At 53.0% G+C, this 18,797-nt stretch overlaps 6 protein-coding genes across 6 annotated transcripts; 3 read left to right on the top strand and 3 right to left on the bottom strand.

The window, feature by feature from the left end:
- Positions 1-508: 508 nt before the first annotated feature.
- DSM5745_02614 (DUF3824 domain-containing protein) lies at positions 509-3,109 on the bottom strand (the record flags this gene model as incomplete). Its single annotated transcript, XM_026744630.1, has 3 exons — positions 509-954; positions 1,011-1,346; positions 1,408-3,109. 3 exons carry the CDS (start codon positions 3,107-3,109, stop codon positions 509-511), a joined length of 2,484 nt encoding a protein of 827 aa, XP_026607793.1.
- A 3,182-nt stretch (positions 3,110-6,291) lies between these two features.
- On the top strand, positions 6,292-8,110 carry DSM5745_02613 (fungal specific transcription factor domain-containing protein; the record flags this gene model as incomplete). The annotated part of the gene is made up of 3 exons (XM_026744629.1): positions 6,292-6,474; positions 6,524-7,695; positions 7,753-8,110. 3 exons carry the CDS (start codon positions 6,292-6,294, stop codon positions 8,108-8,110), a joined length of 1,713 nt encoding a protein of 570 aa, XP_026607792.1.
- Positions 8,111-9,135: 1,025 nt separating this feature from the next.
- On the bottom strand, positions 9,136-10,880 carry DSM5745_02612 (sugar porter family MFS transporter; the record flags this gene model as incomplete). Its single annotated transcript, XM_026744628.1, has 2 exons — positions 9,136-10,619; positions 10,676-10,880. 2 exons carry the CDS (start codon positions 10,878-10,880, stop codon positions 9,136-9,138), a joined length of 1,689 nt encoding a protein of 562 aa, XP_026607791.1.
- Positions 10,881-13,339: 2,459 nt separating this feature from the next.
- Positions 13,340-14,434, bottom strand: DSM5745_02611 (ketoreductase; the record flags this gene model as incomplete). The annotated part of the gene is made up of 2 exons (XM_026744627.1): positions 13,340-14,203; positions 14,258-14,434. 2 exons carry the CDS (start codon positions 14,432-14,434, stop codon positions 13,340-13,342), a joined length of 1,041 nt encoding a protein of 346 aa, XP_026607790.1.
- A 254-nt stretch (positions 14,435-14,688) lies between these two features.
- Positions 14,689-15,164, top strand: DSM5745_02610 (Erg28 family protein; the record flags this gene model as incomplete). Its single annotated transcript, XM_026744626.1, has 2 exons — positions 14,689-14,751; positions 14,802-15,164. 2 exons carry the CDS (start codon positions 14,689-14,691, stop codon positions 15,162-15,164), a joined length of 426 nt encoding a protein of 141 aa, XP_026607789.1.
- A 1,346-nt stretch (positions 15,165-16,510) lies between these two features.
- Positions 16,511-18,571, top strand: hxt8 (putative MFS monosaccharide transporter (Hxt8); the record flags this gene model as incomplete). Its single annotated transcript, XM_026744625.1, has 12 exons — positions 16,511-16,570; positions 16,621-16,648; positions 16,701-16,762; positions 16,807-16,997; positions 17,057-17,485; positions 17,537-17,588; positions 17,640-17,649; positions 17,697-17,826; positions 17,876-18,015; positions 18,083-18,196; positions 18,265-18,370; positions 18,439-18,571. 12 exons carry the CDS (start codon positions 16,511-16,513, stop codon positions 18,569-18,571), a joined length of 1,455 nt encoding a protein of 484 aa, XP_026607788.1.
- Between the last annotated feature and the right edge of the window lie 226 nt (positions 18,572-18,797).

The following is an 18,797-nucleotide window of genomic DNA, read 5'->3' as shown; positions in this document are numbered from 1 at the left end:
GATGGGCTATGTTTGTATAATAATGCTTCAGCTTACGATTGATGGGCCATGAGATTATGTGGATATGATATCTATAGAAGTATGAAATATATATATTCTTCCAGAGCTTATATGTAGCCTAACATCTTGCCCTGGCTTATATGCTTGCTTATCTAGGGATTGAAACCTCAAGTCGGCGATATTACCTCATACAAATGTCATCCTAGATGTTGAATCATTTAAACATGTCAGATAAAAGGCTTGCACTGCTACAACTGGGACCGATAATGCGGGTACAACATTTACTAGAGAAGTATAGAAAGAAAAACAGACTGCATTCAAGATATTCGGGAAGGGTACTATCATCCATTGATCGTGTATCATATCATCTCATGTAGGCCGTGTCGTGAGTCATAACCAGGGGAGTATCATCAGGGGCAACATAAAAAGAGACGTAACATCGTAAATATAAGCATTTAAGAATCGATAGCCAAGAAGCCACCCAAAGAAACAAGATCAGATCATATCATTATACAAACACCCGGTTGAATCGTCTCAGCAAATTCTCGACCTTATCAGCCAGCGGGTCATCCCCAGGTTGAGGAAGGAGGCGGCCTTGGCGATCAAACCGGTCAGGAAGGTCGACTGTGGCATCGGAATCAGATTCAGGAGCGCCTGTTTGATTTTGCTTGGGCGCCGCAGTGCGGTCATTTGTCGATGCGTAGGGGTCAGACGAAGAATAGCGGCGTCGGTCAGAACGGTGACGCCGGTGATGACGACGGCGACGACGACGGCCTGAGCTCATTCCATCGATAGTAGAGTCGCTGTCATCAGTTTCATATCCATTGTTTTTCTCGTTTGTCTGCGGGTCATCGTCAAAGGCAACAGATTTTGACTGGGGCGGTTCGCTCCCAGCGCGCGTCCGTCTGCGTCGTGGGCGTGGACGCGGTGTTGTTAGACGAGTGGGGTCTAGACCTAGAAGGTAAGAGTTAACACGGTGCTCGATCATGAGCATGACTGACTCAACACACCATCGTACGGTTGAGGTTGTGTGGTTGGAGAGGAGAAGTCGCGTGTAGCACTCACATTCTCATCTGCCCTCCGGGGCCGAGGTGCATATGCATCGGCCGCGGGAGGAGGGTAGCTGTACTGCTGCGGAGGCGGCCCAGAATTGGGTGGAGGCGGATAATCAGCCGGGTTGTAAGGCATCGGACCTGGCGCGGGAGTTGGAGCTGAACCGGGAGGCGGAGGATAGTAGTTGTTGGGTCTGTACTGAGAGCTATCTACTGGGCCGGTCGCAGGCGAAGGCGGGTAAGGACTGGGACTGAATGGTTGCTCAAAGGGACTCGGTCCATCGCTGTCATACCCTGATGAAGCGGGATCAGTCACTCATGCTTTACCCACTGCGCTCATAAATACGCCACTTACTCTGCCTTTCCCTATCTCTGTCCTCCTTCCGATGCTGAGCGTATTTATGAGCCGCATAGCCGACACCTGTGGCTGCCAGAGCAGCTCCTGCCAGATCGCGTGATCGACTGCGGTGTCTATGGCGACTCCTGCGCCTACGGCGGCCCTCGTCGCTTGAGGGAGAGCTGCTGCTAAACCTGGCACGGCTGCGGCTACGGGTACGGCCTCGATGGCGAGAGCCAAGACCAGCATCCCTGGCTAGCCGGTCAGAGGCGTCTGTGTGGTAGCCCTGAGAGCTGGGTGGGCGGCCGTAATAGTTCGCAGCAGGGATGCTTCCGTGCACTGGATGATCGCCGTATTCGATGAGGCCAGTAGAGTCGCGAGTGGGGTCGGGATAGATGTCAGATGGCGCGCGTCCCCGCGACCTCGAACGATGGCGAGATTTACGGCGTGGCTCTTCCTCTGCTTCCTTATCCTTTTTCTTGTCCCATATGTTGGCAGCCACGGCAGATCCTAGACCGGCTGCAACAACGGGAAGGGCTTTTCGGATCTTGCTCTTCGATCGAGAGCGGGAACGTCTTTTGGAACGCGAACGGCTTCGGGCTCTCTCGACCAGTCCAGCCACAGTAGCTCCGGCCAAGCCAGCCTCTGCCATGTGCTTACGGCGGTGGGACTGGCTGCGTTTCGCATCATCGCCCTTGACTGAACGGGATCGACGGGAACGCGAGCGACTGCGACCACTGTTTGACTTTTTGCGAGCCAGGGCCACAGCACCAGCAATGGCGGCAGCTCCCAAGCCAATCTCTGCGAATGTTCGGGCGCGAGAACGCGAGTGAGATCGACTGCGGCTGCGCCTGTGGCGGGAATGGCTGTGGCTGTAGTGGCGATGATGACTATAACGGGAGCTTCGATCATCATCGAAAGAGTGAGACCGATGGCGGCTCTTGCTGCGGTAGTACTCTTTTGCCCGCGATGCTGCTTCAACAGCGGCGGCGCCCAGGGCACCCGCACCTACATCGCGGCCGATACGACCAAGGCCACCAGCAACTTCCTCCCCATCTTTCTTTCGACGACTTCGGAGAAACTCGGCGGCACCCACACCAACCAGAGCACCTGAGGCCAGGTGACGGTGGTGATGATCGTCGTACTCCTTGGTTTCTTTCCGGATGTAAACCATGCTGTCGTCGCTGCTGTAATCGTCGTCGCGCCGCCTGCTAGCCTGAGAGACAGAATCACTAGGGCTTAGTTCGCGACGCATGCGGCGGCTGTCATTGTCGTACTCTCGGACACGGCGATGGTAGTAGTAGGCTGGGTCTCGGTCGACCTCTGATCGATGAACAATATCGTAGTCAGACTCGCGCGAATTGATGTAAACGGGACCTCGGGCTTCTTGAATGATTACCGGCTGATCTTCACGGATGGTGATGGGATTAGGGTTACGGCGTGGCCGGTCTGACACTGATAACTCACGTTCGTAATAGTCTCGGTCGTAGTCTGTGTCACGCTCGTAACGCTGCACCATGATGGGCTCTTCGCGCTCTGTTGTGCGACGAATGACTAGCTCTCGATCTCTCTCGCCAGGACCTGATTCCTCACGAAAGAACAAGTCTCGCTCGCGCTCTCGTTCTTCCGTAGGTATGACGTAGCGCTTGATAGAGACGCCAGAACGACGCTCGTCCCAATCGTCCTCACGATCACGCTCTCTGTAGATGTTAGAAGACATGAGGGGCTGTTCCAAGGAAGAGGCTGTGGGAAATGAGTTCGAGATGAGGGGTGGGGTGATGGAAGATATCGCGAGCAAGAGGGGAGGGCGGCTAGAAAACCGGAAGGAGGCGGTTATCGAAGAGGGTGGGGTCACAAGGCTGAGTCAATGCTGATCGAAAGGAAAAAAGGCCAATAGAAAGCAGACTCGGAGAATTCGGGCGCAAGGCAGAGATTCGAAACGGGGCAAAGCAAATGCGAGAAGCCAGTAGAAAAAGCAAGTTGAGAAGGGAAGATCGTGGGAAGATGAAAGAATGATATCAGCGTGCGAGGCTGGGGCTGAGCGAGGAGGAGGAGGAGGAGGAGGAGGAGGGGCACCAGCGAGACTAGCGCTGTGTTCGTGCCTATGACGCGATGGATATAATCGAGCAGATATAGCGGCAGATCATAGCCAGATGAAGCCGATCAGGGTCCGATAGATGGGATGATGCGATGGAAAGGAAAAAGATGAAGCTGCTGAAGAAGACGAAGGGGAGGAAGGGAACGCACGTGGATGGTCTGAAGCCTCGTGATGGCTCAACTCCCGGCAACTGTAACTCCCAGGTATCTGGTACGAAGCTCTTTGCAACTACCCCGAGTCCCCAAGTCGAAGACGACGCCTCCATCTTATAACCTTGCTTTCCGCCTCTTTCTACCAATGCCATAAAAACTTACAGACAAAGAATGAGGCTGACTAGGTGCCCGGCGCCCGTCCATCACCAGACTCTTTCGGGCAATTTCTGGGCCTCGCCGTGAGTATTCGTCTTGTTTAATGACCTTCTGCCTTGGTCTCTACTCCCGCTGACGGCTGTTGCAACAGTGTTGTTTGTTTAGAAGTGGAAACCGGCGGGTCGACACGGCTTGTTCCATGGACAACGACACTGTCACTGCTCGCTACCATGGCTCTGGCGTCTGGACCTCGCTGTCCCTGAGCTTCCCTGGGGAACTTCCGGAGTACACTTCCCCCAAGGATTATTGTCCGACCACGGTCCATCGACACGCGTTTGCGAGGAAGAATATGGTGAACAATGGATTGGGGTACTCCGTACTCCTGAGACATGGGGCTCTTTGCGTTCAGGCCTCTTTGCTAAATCACTGTCTCGCTTCTCTCGCCTCCTGATTTGATCCCCGAGGATGACGGTTGGTCAATTCAACAAACCTTGGTCCAACTCTAATTCCCATAGTTGGCTTACATTGTGCCGGTCCATGGCAGGATTATAAATTATGGGGAACCTGCAGAAGTACATACTTTGTCCTGCATTCCCGATGCGCTAGCAGACAATGGTTTGCCTGGCATGCGTCAGAGGGGCGAAGATCACGCGCAATGCACCCAATCTGCTTGCTCTCATGTCAGCAATCTGCCAATCAGTCTCGTGCACTGGCTTCGCTTCCCTTCGATTGCCCTTCTAGAATCTGTCATCATCGAGTCTTCCACGGACCACGACTCGGCCGGCGGAACAGCACTTTTGTCGCCTCAGCACTCGGACGGCCGACGCTTGATCCAGGAACTAACATCGGTCGCACCAGTCTGCCAGATGACTCCGCAGATCACTCAGAAAGCTGGAGCCTGAAGGCTGTCGTGAATGCTTTCTTTGGTGCTTCTCTTCCTCAAAGTGGTTTGGGCTTCGCCTCGGCATCTCGGCGGCCGCCCCACAGCCGCTTAAAAGGACTGAAAGTGTCATAAGATCTGACAGTTTCAGCGGAGAACAGCGAGTTGCCATACTTGGGGTACTTTGTCGTGGGATCTCCAGATCCCGATCCCTTTGACTGGTTCCAAATCATTCGCCTCAGGGATGAAACAATGGATCATGGGCGAATGTGCCACTTTGCCATCCAAAACTCCGAGTCTTCCAGTCTTAACAGCTGAAATGCCATGTATAGGATCATAATTCTTTGATACTCCACAGTTATTCTGACATAGCTGGCATCTCTAATTCAAGGATCCTTCCCGGGCCGAAGGACTGGCTCAGGTCTGACCGTTCATGGGAAGCAATTCACCTGCTGATTCCAACTCTTATAATTACAGGGAGAGATCGTCAGCGTTTTGACCTCTTATGCCCCATCTCAATGACCATTGTTATTGGCATGCGGCACGGCCGCACGATGTAGCCTCAAAGTTTATCCTTGCTAGGGAGTCGGAAGACATTTTATAGGACCCAGGGGTCCGGAACCTCACGCCACATTGGTTGGTGATCGAAGCCGTCGCCAATAGTTTGCCATGCCGTCCCGTGTCCTTTTCGCGTGGGAAGATGGCAGGCAACGTGGGATCTAGCGGATCAACGGATGCAGTAGCATTCGAGAAGCATTTACTCACTAATGCAAGCGAGACATGCAGATCATCGTGCTATACGTCCACTATGCAGTTCTTACATGCTCAGAACTGTCTACACTGGTGGCCCAGTCTGCTGAATTAGGAAACAATTTCAAATCTCATGACCCAACGTACTACCTGATCTTGAGAATAGCTGGACATCTACCGGGGCTCTGTTGACTAAAACATAAATGCTAATGTTGAAGCAGCTCCCGTCAGTCCCCATGGATCAAGGTTAAAAGAGCATCACTGTCCCCCACTGGAGATCCCCTATATAGTTTCCAACATCAATTGAAGTCACGATACGTGCCGAGCCTTTTCAACTTCTATCTTACCCCTACACCCGACAGCTTCTCTCCTCTTTGCTAAACCTGCAATTCCCAGAAACGTTGCACGACGCCATGACCCCTTCTTCTCGTCCAACCGGCAAGCGACTTCCAATCAGCTGTCAGGCCTGTCGAACGAGAAAGATTCGTTGCTCTCGTGATGGACGCCCCTGCCAAACCTGCGTCCGGCGGGGACTGGGCGCGGAAGACTGCGTATATCTTGGCCAACCGAGATTGTCATCAGAGAGCCCTTCGGCTGGAGATGCTGTTGTTCAGGCCGAGTTACTGGCTAGAATACGCAACCTAGAGGACTTGCTCCAAAGACAAGTTGGTTCACGTTCAAGCAGTTCAAACTCACCACTTGTATCACCTACTAGCCTGACGGGGAGCTTTTCTGAACTGGACAGTCCAACTGGGCTTGGGCCTACATCATTTCCCGGAAGCTCTGTGTTGAATAGCGCTGGGACTCTGCAAAATTTTGCGTCGGGATATGTACGGTACCAGCCATTGGCGTCGCAATGGAACTCGATGCATTCCACAAGTTCTTCTGGCGATTCTCTCCCCGATATCAATTCAGAGATTCCGGGCGATGACGACGATTGTATCCCTTTGGCCGGGGGTGCCACTTCGAGGGAAGAGTTACTCGCCATACTACCACCGAGTCGATATTGCGATGCACTGAAGGATGTTTACTTCCGTGTATTCTCTCCTGTATGTTCTCACTCCTCTGCCTGGCCATGGTAAATGCTGACATACATAGCTATTCCACATCCTTCACGATCTAACATTTGAAGCCGAATACCAACAGTTCTGTCACGACCCAAACAGCGTTTCCACTGCATGGATTTCTCTTTTGTTCATCATCCTCGGCATTGCCGTCACTGCTCTCCACGACGACGATCCCCTGCTCTCCGATCTTGGGCGGGAGAGGACCGTCATCCGCAACGTCAAAGCCCTATCATCGCGTTATCGGTCTGCTTCTTTGCGGTGCCTATCAGCGGACGGTATTCTTTCTCGGCATTCCATCAACTCCCTCCAGTCTCTTATTCTGATCAACTACGCACGACTCCATAGAGGACTACCAACTTGGACACTGCTAGGCCTGACTCACCACGTTGCCACCTCAATGGGTTGTCACGTCGACCCAGAACGGTTTGCTCTCGGACCAATAGAACGGGAGGAGCGGCGTCGAGCATGGGCAGGACTAACTATGCTATATAACACCCATAACAATGCATACGGCATTCTAAATCCCGGCCTGGCAACAATGGGCACAAAGCTCCCCTTGGACGTAAATGACGTGGACCTCCTAACCGGCACAGCCTCTGAGCTCAGCACGCCTCGGCCAACCCAAATGACCTATCTCCTGCTGCAATACCGTCTCTACAACGTCTCGTCCATGATATGCGAGAGTCTCTTCAGCTTTCCACCCCGGTACACGCCGGCGCAGCTAGAAGTCGAGATTCTCTCCGTACACGAAATGTGCGAAAAACGCTACCAGCTCGAGCCGGCCCTCGAGCCCCCTCCTGTCCACCATCTTGCCAACCTGAACATCCTCTACAGCTACATCCACCAGCTCCTCCTCCTTCTGCTCCGCCCCGCGCTTTGCCGATATCTCCAAGGCGATGTCACGACAGAAACCTGCGCCGCCCGTGTCAAATGCCTGGCGTCCGCAAAGACGTCCTTGACTATCCATCAAACCCTCCACGAATCGCCCCAGTTTGCGTCCTACAAGTGGTACAACAGCAACCAGGGCAGCTTCCACGCCTTCCACGCGGCTGTCATTCTCTGCGTCATGCTAATGTACCCAGAGAGCGCGCACGAGGCGGCCGAAATCAAAGAGCTCCTCTGGAAATCGCTCGATGTTTTCGCAGCCCTATCCAACAGGAGTACCTTCTGCAGCAAGGCCGTTCCTGTCCTTCGCCAGATAATGTAAGTGATTTCCAATCCGCTTGAGTTTATAGCATACCCTAACACATACCGCAACAGTGACGCCGCATGCTCAAACACCCCTCAATACCGACAACCTCAACCTCAAGTCCAACCGCAGCAGCAGCAGCAGCAGCAGCACATAATGTCGCCATCGCCAGTTGACCCAAGCCCGCACCCAAACATGACCATGACCATGACCATGACCCCAAGCATGAACGGCGGTCTCCTGACACCCACAACACCAACAGGAAGCTCGGGCTTCCCCCACTCGCCCATGGAGTTCTTCACGGAGTCTCTGCTCGCCCGGCTGCAGCCGCAGAATTGGCTCTCGCCGTCCTCCGTGCCTTGGGATGGGTGGGATTGTCTTTTCCTCTTGCTGTCGCCTTCGCCGACTTCGGCGCAGTTTGTGGGTTGATGTGTGATCGTCTATTTATTGTCGAGAACGGCATGCATACGTGTTCTACGTGGTGCAGCACCAATCTACATAGAAAGCCCAATTACCTTGATTCAAGCTTGGGCGGCGCCCAGGCCACGTCAGTCGCTCCTTGCCGAGGGGAGAAGGCTGGGCAGTATGACCTGCGTGTCTATGTCTATGGCCCAAGCCCTGACACCTGACTGCTTCTGGAAAACGGAAGAGAAGAGACGGCTTCAAGCACTTCCTATCGCCATGCTGCTTTTCCGGGGCTGGGTACGTCCGCGTTGGCCGCGCCAGGGAGGCATCGACTAGTGGAAATAGGACAGAAGCAAAGCTGACGCTTTTCTGTCGCTCGAACATTACAGTTTAATGAGCGGCGGACATGGCGCTTATTTAGTAGCTGGGTTGGAGCGAAGGTGCTTATGACCCTGTCCACGTCCACGTCCACGTCCGTACCTCAGTGTATCTGTGGAGTATCAGAAGGAGCAGGAGAGTGCTCTGGTCCGTATGGAGGAAAAGAAGTCTTTGTTAAGGGGCTGCGTTCATTACATATTTCTTATGCTGATTACTGTTTGCCATCACATTGAGAAGAGGGTCTTCTTCTACATGGACAGAAAGTCTTAAGACTCAACAAGACAACCGCTTATTTCTTTTGTCATCTTATTTACTTCGATGTACAAGGATAAACACAGATATAAAAGTAGAGTAGTGAATCAACACTGATATTCTTATTCTGAATATGAGGACCGAGTACGTAGTCAAGTCCATCATCTAATCTATCCAACCCAATGCAAAGCATAAAAACATATGCATACGTATATGCAGAACGCGATATAGATATACAAATACAGACCCAAGAAAAAAAGCCAAAGCCAAACCTAAACCCCAGAATGCAAGTCTATGTGCAATTATTTCTTTCTTCCGTCTTCACACCATCTCTTCATGAGCGAGATCAGGCATCATATCATACCATACATGGAAAGAAGCTTTGCTTCGATTTCATATATATGTAAGATGTAAGACATCTACTCCCGAATCTCAAGAGGCTCAGGCCTGCTCTCCTCGCCGTGCTCGGCCTGCCCATGGCCTTCGGTCTTGTTGACGTCGGAGCCAGGGTGGAGGTCACGGACGATGCTCTCGTCGGGGACCCAGGAAGCGGACTTCCAGGGGATGACGTGGAGGACGTACATGGTGTCGACCTCCTCGAGGGTGCGGCCCTGGGTCTCGTTGACGAAGAAGAAGACGACGAGGACGCCGACGACGCAGCACGAGGCAAAGACGTAGCCGTAGGCGAAGTCGATGGAGGAGGAGATGAAGGGGGTGAAGAAGGAGATCAGGAAGTTCCAGGTCCAGTTGGCGCAGGTGGCGATGCCGATGCTGGTGGCGCGGCTGCGGTTGGGGTACATCTCCGAGCAGATGGACCAGACGATGGGGCCCCAGGTTGTGGCGAAGCCGGCGATGAAGAAGCAGGTGAAGACGATCATGGCGCTGCCGGCTTTGGGGGTGTTCTGAGGGTTGGCCTGGTCGAGGGCGAAGTGGCCGACCGATGCCCAGATGTAGAAGCAGATGGCCATCCAGGCACCGCCGACCATCAGACTAGCGCGACGACCGAAGTGCTCGACGATATAGAGACCGGGCAGGGTCATGCCGAAGTTGACGGCGCCGAGAATGATCTGGGTGACGTAAGAGTTGTTGAGACCGGTGGAGGTGAAGATAGAGTTTCCGTAGTAGAAGATGAAGTTGGCGCCGGACAGCTGCTGCAGGGACTGCAGAGCAATACCGAGGCAAGTACGGTAGAGCATGCGGGGGCCAGTAATGACCTCGTGCCAGGGAGCAACGCCGGCGGCGCGCTCCTCCTCAAGCTTGTCCTTCATGTCCTTCATTTCCTGGACGACAACGCGGTGGTTGGGCTCAACGCCGTACAGCTTGGCCATGACATTGCGGGCCTCGTCGACGCGGCCGAGACGGTATGCGTAACGGGGGGACTCGGGAAGGAAAAGAGCACCGAGACCGAGAATCAGAGGCCAGGCGAAGCCGATGCCCATGACGATTCGCCACGAGGCAGTGGACTTGATGGACTCAGTGCCGTAGTTGATGATGTAGGAGATGAAGATGCCGAAGGCGACGAACAGCTGGAAAGCCGAGACCATGGCACCACGGACCTGGCGGGGGGCAGCTTCGGACTGGTACATGGGGACGACGCTGGAAAGGGCACCGACACCGAGACCGGCGACCCAACGGCCCATGGCGATCTGGACCCAGTTGGAGTCGGTGGCGATCTGGATGATGATGCCGACCATGTGGATGATGGACCAGAAGGACAGAGAGAACTTGCGGCCAATGCGGTCTGCAATGGGAGCAGCGACGAGGGCGCCGATCATGGTTCCGATACAGAGCAGACCGACGATCAGACCGTTGCGGACGTTGCTGAAGGTGTATTCGCCGTTAGACTGGCGTTCAGCGAAACGCATCTTGAAGTCTTCCATAGTGGTGAAACCGGAGATTTGACCTATACAAAGACCAGTCAGAGGGAGTAACACCACAGGAGATGCGGAGAAGACGAACCAGTAGAGTAACCGAAGATGAAACCACCCATCGACACGACGACACCCAGGATGAATGATCGCCATGTCAGGTACTTGACGGGGCTGTCGTCGATGATGCCATTGTCCTTCTCCGCAGTCGAGTCGGATCTTGAAGGCGTGGTGGCCTGGGAGTGCTCTTGCTGCTCAGCCTTGGGCTTGAAGAGGCCCTTGAGATCGACACCCATGATGAAGGTATTCCCACTTGATGTGTTGTGAGAAGGGTGAAGGGTGAAGGGAGGAATGAAAGAGGGAGGAGACGCAAGGAGAAAATCTGGGACGGGGGAGGGCGTCGGGGGATTATATATGGAGATACGGAGTAGGAGCCCGGGGAATACAGGGACGAGGTTTGACAAGACAACACGAGACACGACGTCAACCCGGACAACCGATTTAGCGAGACAATTAATTCTCGTCGACACTGCCTACTCTGTAACGCCTCCGGGGGGCAAGTGGGCGAATGAACGCAGCCAGCGCGCAACGGCAATCGGCTACCAGCCCAAGATTGGGGAACCCACGGGAAAAACGGACGGGGGCCCGGATCTTTGCGGGCGCCAGAGCACTCGAAAGKGGAAGCAGGCGTGTGGTTCGGCAGATGACTAGAATTCTCTGAGGCTTCCCTGGAGATTCGGTGGGGGGAAGGGTGGGGAAGGGGGTGAGTGCCTGAGTGTGGGAGTATGGGAGAGGCGATGACGATGCTGGCTTCAAACTCTTCCCGATGGGGATGCGAAAACCGCGAGCCATCAGCTGACCGTGTCGCGCTTTCCTGGTGACAGACGCCTCCGTCTGTCTATGCGGACCTGGGCCCTGGCGCCCTCGCACTACCTTACTCTCTCAGCGCTGGGGATTCCCACAGGCGAGGGCGTATTCGGGCTGGACGACGGTGATTCGACGGCGATTCGACGGCAAATCTGCGGCAATTTACCACTACGGCCTGGGCTGGACTATGATTACGGTTTGGTTTCTGTTTTCATGGCGCCCAGGCATCGCGACGAGTTTCTAAATGTGGATTCGACCGAGAATTATCACGGATTCGGCTGATCCGCACTCTGTGGACCGCAAGAAGAATTTTCTCCTGGCGATCACGAACACAGGAGAAGTTGGCTCAACTGAGCAGGACAGAGGCTGGAATCTGTTGCAAACCAAGCCCGCGCAAAGCAGCGTCCTCCAAGGTTAATATACTTTGCAGGTTGGAGGACGGATTGCAGCTCCCCGATAATTGATACGGCTTTGGTGGTGCGGTGAGGTCCCGAGCCGACCAACTCGGCACGCCGAACGACTCGGGATCCACGCAAAACCGGCCTCGGTGTGCCGATTCGGATGGGAAAATTCTGCACTCGCTCAGAAAACTCACCGATTAGTGGGCCAGTTCCACTTGGCGCCAATCTTGGTGTTCTTGTCTCGGGCCACTCAAAGAGATTGCCCTTTCATGAGACTCGTCTTGGCTCTGGAATTGAATACAGGTGGTGTTCACTTGACTGTCTTTGCTATAGAGACTGCTCTCAGCTGTTGATACTCTGAATACAAGCAACCAGCGAGGTCAAAGACCGAGATACTCTTCCAACTCTTATCGATCCTGGACTGAATCAGCGTCCAAATTACCTCAACCAAGCCTTGGCCGGAACCGCTCGCTGATCTCGTTCCATGGCCCACCAAGCTAGTCGCTTTAGGTCTCGGTGAAAACCGTGCAAGGCACAGCTGGGTCCATCGTGGAATCACGTCGGAGTTTACATCCGATGATCATGTACGTTACGGGCATGGCATGGCAGAGGCAGAGATTGATAAAGATTATCGCTGGCATACGCAGTCCAAGAACGCACAAGAATCGCCAAGTGTAGCAGTTTGTCCTAGAAGAGAAAGTATGATTATGGCCGAGAGATTCTGTATAGAAGCGATGCTGCGATATCGAGGCTTGGGCCTTGGCTTCGGAGGCCGAAAGGGGCGCCGTAGCCGTACTATCAAATCCGGGCCGATAATTTACGGCTTCGGCATGTTTACGGGATTGTTTACGGAATCTAGGCTCAGGCCATGTTATAGGCGAGCATTCTATTACGTTACCATGGTGCATGCTGTCCGGTCAACTTTCTTCTTTAGGACTTGACAGGAGACGGCAAGTTCTGGATGCGCGGCATCTGCGCCTCGAGGGCTTTTTGATGTGATTGGTTCACCAGGTATAATCGTGTCATGTCAGTCAATTCAGATGGTAGACCCGATTCATGTTGCTGAGACTTGGAGCGTCGTATAACTACGTAGCATCTGATTCTGGTGTCAAACATGATCAGCAAAGCATCGTGGATTGTTGTGATTTGCCGTTGGACTCGCGGCCTCGATGTCACGGTAGTGACAGTACTCCATACTCATACTAGCCAGGAAATGCATCAGGAGATGATTATCACTTTAATACAATGCTGTCTCATCTTTCTTCAAGTGTCAAATCAGAATAATCATACCATAACGCTTGCTTCACCGTTTCAGACTGGGTCCATGCTCAAAAACTGCATCCATCATGAGATTCATCACTGACGTAACGTCTCGAATTAATTCTCATACGTTTTTCGCATGTTGTTTTCCTTGGTTTGCCTTGCTTCAGACAAACACAACATGACCTTGGCCAAACCTTGAGAGGACAATGACGATGTCTTCACACTCAAGAGCTCTTCTTCGCATTCTCACGCTCCGCCTTGCGCAGGGCCCGCTTGCGAATCGACTCATGCATGCCCTTGATCTGGTTCGCAATTCGCATGCTCATGGGGTTGGCTACGCATGTCGCAAGGTATGCCACCAATCCGTGACTCCAGTACGGGGAAGAGCTGTACGCATACCCGGGTGAACCGCCGTTGTTGCCAATCTTGGACAGAGTCGCCTTAACGAACGCGCGCGGGTTGGGGATCAAGGCACTGGTCTTGCGGATCTTGGACATGGCAGAGGTGATGAGATATGCCTGCACCAGCTCAACGGTGACTCCGTATGGCTGGAGTTCTGAGCCAAGAGAGCTGGACCACTGCTGCAGGAACGCCTTGCTGCCGGAGTAGGTAGCAAGAAGAGGAGAGGGAAGGAGACCGCCGAAAGAGCCCATGGTCAGAATCAATCCTCGCTTGCGCTGGGTCATGCCAGGGACGACCAGCTGTGTAACCCGCAAAGTACCCGTGCAGTTGATGGTGATGATGTCCGCCATCTCATCCTCAGGAGTAAGAGCGAAGGGAACAGGAATGCTGTGGCTCTTTCCGACGTTGTTGATCAAAATAGCTACATCCAGATCTCCCACTAGAGCCTTCAGCTTCTCGTAGTCCTCATCGTCGTTGCGAGCAAAGTCCATGGCCAGGGTCTTGGTCTGCACCGATGGGTATTTGGATGTAATCTCATCGGACAGAGCGGTCAGCTTGGAGGCTGTTCGGGAGACGAGGACGATGTTGTATCCGGCGCGAGCGATCTGGAGGGCGAATTCCTTGCCCAGGCCATCCGAGGCGCCTGTAACAATCGCCCAGCTACCCTTAGGGCCGAATGAGCGGAGCTGTGATCATCAGTACTGATCTGGAACCACTAGAGTATGCCAATTTCAACGTACCGACTTTCCGGGAAGAACGAACAGACTGGTCAGGACCCTGAGGAAGGTCCAAACTCGGGAGACAACAAACCAACCTCCAGCCGCGAGCAGCACCGAAGCCGCCACGCTCTGCCAGCCTGGAGCAAAGTTGTACTCCCAGTCCGACAGCGACAACGAGACGTTCTTCAAGAATTCCATGGCGAGCAATGTCCTGTCGGTCTGTAGAGCAAGCGATGCGCGATGTCCTGAGCTGCCGAGTTCCCAATCGTTGGGGAAACTTGTAAGCCAATAATTGCCTAATCTCCGGATCACGGGGTCCCACACTATACCAGATCGGGACTCAACAATCAAAGCTTCAACTGGGGAAAAGGAGAGCTCAACACCAAGGTTTCCAGTTCTGCAAACGGACGTTGCTCAATCACCAAGTTCCCACAATCATCACATCCGCCAACATGGATCAGATTCTGTCATACCTTCCGCCATTTGATGGTCTTCTACCCAAGTGGCTTGCCCTGGTAAGCGGCAACCTCTCACTGCGCTCAAGTCAAGCAGCTAACAATGCTAGGTCTCTGTCGTCTCCGCAGCGAACAGCGTTCAAGCTTACATCTCCAAATCCTATACCTCCGAGCTCTACAATGGTCGCCTAGCCGATGGTAGTTCGCACACCAACCCGCACTCCTCCCGAATCTTCGGTACCTGGACTTTCCTCTCTTCCGTCATTCGCTTATCCGCTGCCTACAACATCACGAACCCTGCGGTATACGACCTTGCGGCATGGACATTTGGAATCGCCCTGGTACATTTCGTTTTGGAGTGGCTGGTATACGGGAGCGCACAGCTCAAGGGGCGGTTTGTGTTCCCGTTGATAACCGCGTCGGGCAGTCTCGCATGGATCTTGACGCAGCGGGATGCGTATCTTGGACTGTAAACTATGGAATAACTGAGCAGATGGATACGATTTAGCAAGCAACAAGACGTGGAGTGGAAAAGGTATTTGTTTATTGTAGAAGAGTCTTCAGGTTTCGTTTTCATGAGCACGATACAAATGCTACACAAGGACAAGCAGTCGACGACACAGAAGATAGTAAAATGACAGAGGCCAAGACACGAAAGCTCTTCTCCAAGCGGTCGGACAAGCCGGCCAGAGTGATGAAAAGGGTTCGCGTCAATTGGGGGTAGTGTAAGCCCAATGACACTGTGTGGCAAGACATGCGCAAGCACAGAGGCCCTGCCACGAAATCCAAAAATAAGAATAATCAATGTTGTGTTCCTTAGAACACTTTCAGAGATTAAACTGAAAAGAACAGATACTACACTTGATCTAAGCCAAAAGGCAAAGAGAGCTGGAAAAGAAAAGAAAAAGGAGTAAATGGCGGCGGAAAGCAGAAGCTTTTATAGCTGGGAGCAGAACGCTAGTGGCGAGCTAGCACTAGTGTCGTTTACGCGAGGCGCTATTCCAAGTTTGGCATTTGGCTGCCTAAGCCGCAGTCTGTTGATGCCTTGTTATTAAGGTGTTGGTCCTTGTACTCTCCATTCATCAACACATGTCTGCGGCGTCAATTTGTCTAGTTATGTCATGCAGGATGGAGCGCAAAGTGTCGGCATGTGTCAGTTAAGCTCTCGGACAGTGTCCGACTGCATTATGCTCCATTGGCTGGCATGAAAAATCGCAGTTCCCCCGCATTTGATCATTGTCCGGCTATCAACACAAACATACGGTACCGACCGGGAATCCTCTTCTCATGGGCTCTCAAGAGTTACTTTCAGCTTGTCTAGCCCTGTTTAAGGCTCAAATACTCTCCCACACCATCTACCATGCCGCGTGGACGCATGGTTAGCACGATGTCGCCTCCAGGATCTTTGTGCTTACCCTCGGTCTATAGCCTCGATGTCTCGCTCTTCCCGGCTGGGAAGAAGATTTGAGTTCATGATGGCTCTTGGAGAACTCTTCAAATAAACCAATCCTTTCAGCACACGAGTACGTCCATCGATTAGTTGGAGGCCGGGCTATTGTCCACCGACTTCCATGAATCATGACCCTCTCTCTTCCCCACTTCCCCAGCTTCTCCAGGTTTCTTGCCATCGGCCATACCCCGAGGGGCCATCTCTTGTTACACGGACCTACGCGAATCAGGCTCGGAAATGATCCGCTGATACCTTTGGCCGTCGATTGCAATATGCATATATATGCAGAAGTTCCCGCTCTCCGCGTAAAGCGTTGTCTCCGCTTCCAGCTACTTCGAGGTCTGAGCTTCACTGGTCAAGAATCTCAAGATGGTCGGCTGGTACGCTTTAGGAGTCGCGCTTTTTGCTGCGATCGGTACTTTTCTCTTTGTAAGGCTTTCAAGTCTAACCGGGTACTTGACGTACTGACTGGGGCTTAGGGTTTCGATACTGGGATCGCCACCACCAGTAAGTCTACAATATGCCCCCAGGGTCGAGATCAACACTGATACCTGATTAGCGATTGCCCATGAAAGCTGGATTGAGTACATGAAGCACCCCTCAGAGGGCCTTACCGGCGCTGTATGTTGATTCAAGCCGGCTTGGAGTACGACTAATCAATGCAGGTCGTCGCTGTGTACATCGCTGGTGAAGCTGTCGGAGCCCTCATTCAGACCGCCGTTGCCGATAAACTAGGTCGTCTTCGCTTCATGGAGTTGATGTGTGTGATCGTCACAATAGGAACGACAATTCAGACAGCGTCCGTCAATATCGGGATGTTCCTCGCTGGGCGTGCGTTGGCTGGGGTCGCTGTTGGGTGAGTCCATACAAGGACGGGAGAATTCAAACATGGAAGGCACACTGACGCACAAATAGTGGCATGGTCGGTACCGTTCCCATTTATCTAAGCGAGATTTCAGACCCTCGGTATCGCGGTCTAATCGGAGGAATCTCGGGTTGTGGAATCGCATTCGGCACCATGGCTTCGAACTGGGTTGGATATGCCTGCAGCTGGGCTCCGTATGGGGCGGTGCAGTGGCGTCTTCCTCTGGCTATCCAGATACCCTGGGGCATCATCATGTTCTGCGGATTGGTCACCTTCATGCCAAACTCACCGCGCCACCTCGTTCGAGCGGGCAAGGTGGAAGCCGCACGCAACGAGTTCAGCCGGATCCGCCGAGACCTCAATTCGCATGAGCTGCGCCAGGAGTTTGCGCAAATGCTGGCCCAAATTGAGTACGAGAAGGAACGAGAGATTACCTCCTACAAAGAGATCTTCAAATTATTCAGACACCGTGCGATGGTGTAGGTATTATCCTTTCCTTAAGATCTGATATTACGTCTGACATGGACTAGGTCAATCGCTGTGCAAACCATGACCAGTCTTACTGGAGTCAACGTGATTCAGGTATGCCTTCTACTCCCGTCTACCTAAAGTACGATACTAACTGCTTCTTAGTACTATCAAAGTAAGCCTAATCTAGCTACGACCTTGTCCTATACTAACCCTCAAAAGCAATCCTCTACAAGTCCCTCGGCATTGACGCCCACACCATTCTTGCCCTAGCAGCAGTCTACGGTACTGTGGCATTCGTCACAAATGCGCTCACCACGAAGTATCTAACCGATCAATGGGGTCGCCGAAAGTGCGCAGTTCTCTCTACATTTGAGCCGTCTCATACTGACCAGTTGCAGGATGATTCTCACCGGTTTGGGCGGCATCATCCTTGTCGAGATCTACGCCGCCGTCATGCAGCGAGAATTCCAGAACACAGATAACCGAGTCGGCAAAGGGTTCGCCATTCTCGGAATCTATCTCTTCGTGGTGATCTACTGTATGTCATCCACCAACGATACCTCTCTAATGGTTTGCGCCGAACCGGCTAACATCCCCCCCTCTAGACGGCATGCTCAACAGCACAACCTGGCTCTACGGCGCCGAAGTCCTCCCCATTGCCCTCCGCAGCAAAATCATGGGATTAGCCGCAGCCTCGCACTTCATCGTCAACGTCGCCAGTACGTCCCCTCTCCAGAGTCCCTTCTGACTATCGTGTGCCTACCGATACTGACGAGACGGAAACCAGTCACCGAAGCCGGCCCCAGCGCATTCGCCAACATCCACGAAAACTACTACTACGTCTTTGTTGGCTGCACGCTGTTCTTCCTCGTCGTGGCTTATTTCTACTTCCCGTATGTCTCCTCTTTCTCTGGTTGAAGTAACCCTCCAAAACTAATGATCTCTCTCCCTCCGGCTGCAGTGAAACAAAGATGAAGACACTTGAAGAAATCGCCGCCTCTTTCGGTGATAGGGTTATCGATGCGGAGGATGTGGATCCCGATGCAAAGCCGGGAACCAGGGTTGTCCATGAGGAGGAAAGTGAGATTCATTAGCTGGGCGCTTACCTACGTTCTCGGAATTGAAGTGGGATGTGATGTGATACGTCCTGGATAGTATTTGCAGTGAGAGCACAGCTGAACCGCTGTATCTATGATCATGATTTACGAACAAGCATCTCGCTTATGGGAGTGTGTCCCAAACAATATATTTCTCTACATCGGGGCACCTTTTATTCTGTAGGCACTTATTCCCTCGTTCGGCACAAGCTTTACCTAATAA

This window comes from Aspergillus mulundensis (genome assembly GCF_003369625.1).
Source record: "Aspergillus mulundensis strain DSM 5745 chromosome Unknown scaffold_1, whole genome shotgun sequence".
Classification (NCBI taxonomy): Eukaryota; Fungi; Ascomycota; class Eurotiomycetes; order Eurotiales; family Aspergillaceae; genus Aspergillus; species Aspergillus mulundensis.
Note: the sequence above shows the minus strand (reverse complement) of the source record. Positions and strands in the feature narration are given on the sequence as shown.